The following is a 4,283-nucleotide window of genomic DNA, read 5'->3' as shown; positions in this document are numbered from 1 at the left end:
CCACACCTGGGTCTCCTTCCCTTCATCCCCTCCCCCGAGGCTATGGGGCCAGGATGGGCGTGCTGGCCCAGAGCTTCTCCTCCCCCTCAGGCAGACCCCAGGGGTAGGGAGGACTTTGGGCCTCCCACCACTCCCAAGTGAGCAGCGAAGCTGTAGTTTTCGTTTCTTTAAAACCCTTTGCCCAGGTGACCTGTGTGGTTTGCAATCAGGAGCAGAGGGAGGAGTCGGCTCACGGGCCCACGGGCCCACGTGCACACCCTCCTCCACTGGGGCGTGTGTGGCGCCTCCACACCTGAGGGAGCACAGTCGGGGCACACAGGGGTGGGCTCTGCATCCAGGGCCCAGTCAGAGCGCATGGCAGACCCCTGTGTGGATGCTGCTGAGTGTCCAGCCTGTGACACTGAAAGACAGGACCACAGCACCTGTGCCCCTCCCGACAGCTCCATGTGGATCCTCAGTTCTGTGCTGCCCATTGACCCTGGGTGTGAATGTGGGAATCTGAGGATGGTAATGAATAGGAGGGGAGTGTAGCACAGGAGCCCAGTCCTGCCCCAGGGACACTGGTTTTCCTCCCACATCTTTTATTTTATCTTTTTTAATATATATTTTTATTGATTTCAAAGAGGAAGGGAGAGGGAGAGAAATAGAAACATCAATGATGAGATTCATTGATGGCCCGCCTCCTGCACGCCCCCTAGTGGGGATTGAGTCCGCAACCGGGGCTTGTGCCCTGAACTTAGACCTCCTGGTTCATAGGTCGAACCTCCACCTCTGAGCCACACCAACAGGGCTCCTCCCACATCTTGATTCTTAGGGTGGGTCATGGTCCAGAGTGACAGGCCTGGAACCCGAGAGATCTTCCCGAGCATCTCAGCCCTGCGGGTCACCAGCTGTGCCCTTGAGCGAGGCTGGAGCCTCACTAGCTGTTTCTCTCCCTGTGAATGGGAGACATTTGCTTTCCCGGCCATGGTAGATGCTGGGTGTGTCAGTGAGGCCAGCGTCCCCAGGGGTCCCCTCTCCTGAGTTCCTCCCTCTGCGTTCTAGGAGTGTGACCACTCCGACAACGAGCGGCTGGAAGGGACTGAGATTGAGGAGTTTCTGCGGCGACTGCTGAAACGCCCGGAGCTGGAGGAGATCTTCCATCGGTACTCGGGCGAGGACCGCGTGCTGAGCGCCCCCGAGCTGCTGGAGTTCCTGGAGGACCAGGGCGAGGACGGCGCCACGCTGGCCCACGCCCAGCAGCTCATCCAGACCTATGAGCTCAATGAGACAGGTGGGGGTCTGACCGAGGGGCTGGGGCCGACACAGCCCAGGTCGTGGTGTCGGATAGATCTGGGTTCCCAGATAAGGGGGCTCTGCTGTTCCTGGCTGTGGGTGCCATCCTGAGTAGGTGATCTCGCCAATTCCGGACTCAGCTGCCACATCTGTAACCTGACAGAGTAACGTACCTTCCTCGTAGGGTTTGGCGTAACTTTGTCGAGTCCAGTCGGTAGACAGGTGCTCATCAGTACTAAGTGGAGTGAGCTTTGGAGCATTTGGGGCTGGAAGGGGGGGTCCCCTGTGTATCCTGATGCTGTCTTCTGCCCCTCCCTGCAGCCAAGCAGCACGAGCTGATGACACTGGATGGCTTCATGATGTACCTGTTGTCACCAGAGGGGGACGCCCTGAACCCCGCCCACACGTGCATGTTCCAGGACATGGATCAGCCCCTCGCCCACTACTTTATCTCCTCCTCCCACAATACCTACCTCACCGACTCCCAGATTCAGGGGCTCAGCAGCACTGAGGCCTACGTTAGGTACCCGTGCAGGGAGGGTGGCAGTGAACCCTTCTAGAAGCCCCGTTTGGCGGGAAAGTGGGGCTCAGCTCCCACTGTGGGCTTCCGGGGGCCCACCGGTCTGTTTCGCTGATCTGTGCCACCCACATGACACCTTGCCTGTCTGTCCACAGAGCCTTCGCCCAGGGATGCCGCTGTGTGGAGCTGGACTGCTGGGAGGGGCCAGGAGGGGAGCCCGTCATCTACCATGGCCACACGCTCACCTCCAAGATCCTTTTCCGAGATGTGGTCCAGGCCGTGCGTGACCATGCCTTCACGGTGAGCCCAGCCCCCTCAGTCCTCCCGGAAGAAACCCCTGCCCAGAGAATCACTCCCTGCCCAGGTGCGGCTGGGACAGCGGCCAGTGGGGTAGAATAAAGCTGAGTGAGGGGCTTCCTTCTCCCACCCTCGTATTCAGTAAATGTATTAAAATCTCAGTATTTCCAGGAGAAAACCTTGCGGGAGGGAAGGACATTTTAATAATTGTTGCCAAAGAGTAAGCCATAAAGAGAAGCTAGAGAGAGAGAGAGGAGCTTAGCATACTATGGTGTCTACATAAAACTGCAATTTCAGTCAGGCTACACAAATCTTACCACCAACAAATGACGAAGGGGGAGGGGGAGTTTGCATACTAATGACATGGTCAATGTCATTAACATATAAAGAGCATTTATAAAAGAAAACCATTCCTGCAGCTGCCCTCAGCCTCCCAGACAGTCCACTCCTCCCCGAGGCCCCATATCTGACCTCTGTCCCTCCGTGTACAGGCTGACCCCACCCAGGTGTGTCCCACATCACCCTCCCCGCAGTGGGTTCTCCAGAGCCCTGGTTTGGCCGGCCTGCCCTGAAGGAGCTGGGGCTGCATGTAGTAGGGGTTCTGGTTGGGATGGGAGGAGGAAAGAAGGGGTGAGTGACTCTGCGCTGTTGCCTCTCCCCCTACAGCTGTCCCCATACCCTGTCATCCTCTCCCTCGAGAACCACTGTGGGTTGGAACAGCAGGCTGTCATGGCCTGCCACCTCCGCACCATCCTGGGGGACATGCTGGTGACACAGGCACTGGACTCCCAGAACCCCGAGGAGCTGCCATCCCCAGAGGTGATGCCCCCAGAGCCTCAGCGTAGGTGGGGAAGGGCCTGTCTGGGCTCCAGCATCCACCCCTGCTCATGCCACTTCCCTGTTCAGGACCCCTCACCTCTCTCTGCCTTAACCTTCCCCTGCTCCTGCCTTCGTCTGACATCTGCCACCCAGTGGTCTGATCAGTCTCCTGCTGTCCATCTTTGACCAGCGGTTCTCAACCTGTGGGTCGCGACCCCTTTGGCGGTCGAACAACCCTTTCACAGGGGTCGCCTAAGACCATCCTGCGTATCAGATATTTACATTACGATTCATAACAGCAGCAACATTACAGTTATGAAGTAGCAACGAAAATAATTTTATGGTTGGGGTCACAACATGAGGAACTGTATTTAAAGGGCCAGAAGGTTGAGAACCACTGGACTAGACCCACCCCACCCTCTCTCCTGGCATTTAGCCTTCCATGACCTGGCCCTGACCTCCCTGCTCTGCCTCACAGCCCAGAGAATCCCTGCGAGCTCAGCCAGTCCCACCTCGAAGGTCTTGGTTGACATCGTCTCCACCTGGGGCTCCCTTCCCAGCCACCTGGCTTGCCCAGCGCCACCTGCTTATAATTCTGGTGCAGCTTAAACTGCCTCTTCCTGTGGCCTTAGAAACTCCCCCAGATTCTGGCCAGAGGTGGTCCTGCCTCCTTTCATTCCAAACCCCAGAGCATTTTATCTGCCCCCCTCAGGATATGCACTCTTTTCTGGCTCCTTGAGAAAACTCTCCTCCTACTCCCTATCCCAAATATGCAGAAGATGTTGACTCACCCTGGTGTGTGTGTAATTTGATCTTTTATTAGCATGAAAATAACATACATATGGCAAACAAAAGCTGAACTGTACACCAGTGTATACAATTGAAAATGGTTTTTTTTTCCCCACTTGGGCTCATTCCTGTCCTATTTCACACAAAGTAACCATCTTCAGCAATTTCTTGTGTGTCCTTCCAGAATTTCCCCATGCATATACACCCCTCCCCATGGCTCTCTTCTCTTTCAAATGTTACACCACAAGGGTCATTGATTCCGCGTTCTACACTAACTTCTTTCAGGTGAGATCTTTGTTGGGGAGCGGCTTCTCTTTCAATCCCGAGCTGCCTCCATCATTTTAACGGCTGCTGTGAAGGATTCTGATGTTTGGAGGGACCTCATTGGCCAATCCCCTGTTGATGACCTCTTGGGTTGTTCCTCTTTGTTTGTTTTTCTGTTAGAAACCACTCATCTTTGTGTGTCTTTTCCTCCCCCCCGCCCCCCCCCCCCCCCCCCCCTTTTGGAAGCTCGAAAAAGGGTGGTTTAATATTCGACCACCCGGGGTGCACAGGGGGGGAGAGAGGGTTAACCTCTTCCTTG

The 4,283-nt window shown here is 55.8% G+C and overlaps 1 protein-coding gene across 8 annotated transcripts in view; it reads left to right on the top strand.

Moving 5' to 3' along the window:
• The first annotated feature begins 1,024 nt into the window (after positions 1-1,024).
• Positions 1,025-4,283, top strand: part of PLCD3 (phospholipase C delta 3) — a 13,492-nt gene continuing 10,233 nt past the window's right edge. For 7 of the 8 annotated variants that reach the window (XR_002826821.1, XR_002826822.1, XR_002826820.1 and 4 more), the window contains exons 1-4: positions 1,027-1,273; positions 1,597-1,798; positions 1,951-2,095; positions 2,759-2,911. Coding sequence is in view for 5 of the 8 variants with exons in the window: in XM_023746295.1 (XP_023602063.1) it covers positions 1,614-1,798; positions 1,951-2,095; positions 2,759-2,911 (483 nt within the window). In the remaining 3 variants the exon portion in view is untranslated. Of the gene's footprint in view, positions 1,274-1,596; positions 1,799-1,950; positions 2,096-2,758; positions 2,912-4,283 lie in introns of all 8 variants that reach the window. The other variant, XM_023746296.1, reaches the window with a different exon arrangement.

Source organism: Myotis lucifugus, unplaced genomic scaffold, assembly GCF_000147115.1.
Source record: "Myotis lucifugus unplaced genomic scaffold, Myoluc2.0 scaffold_652, whole genome shotgun sequence".
Classification (NCBI taxonomy): Eukaryota; Metazoa; Chordata; class Mammalia; order Chiroptera; family Vespertilionidae; genus Myotis; species Myotis lucifugus.
Note: the sequence above shows the minus strand (reverse complement) of the source record. Positions and strands in the feature narration are given on the sequence as shown.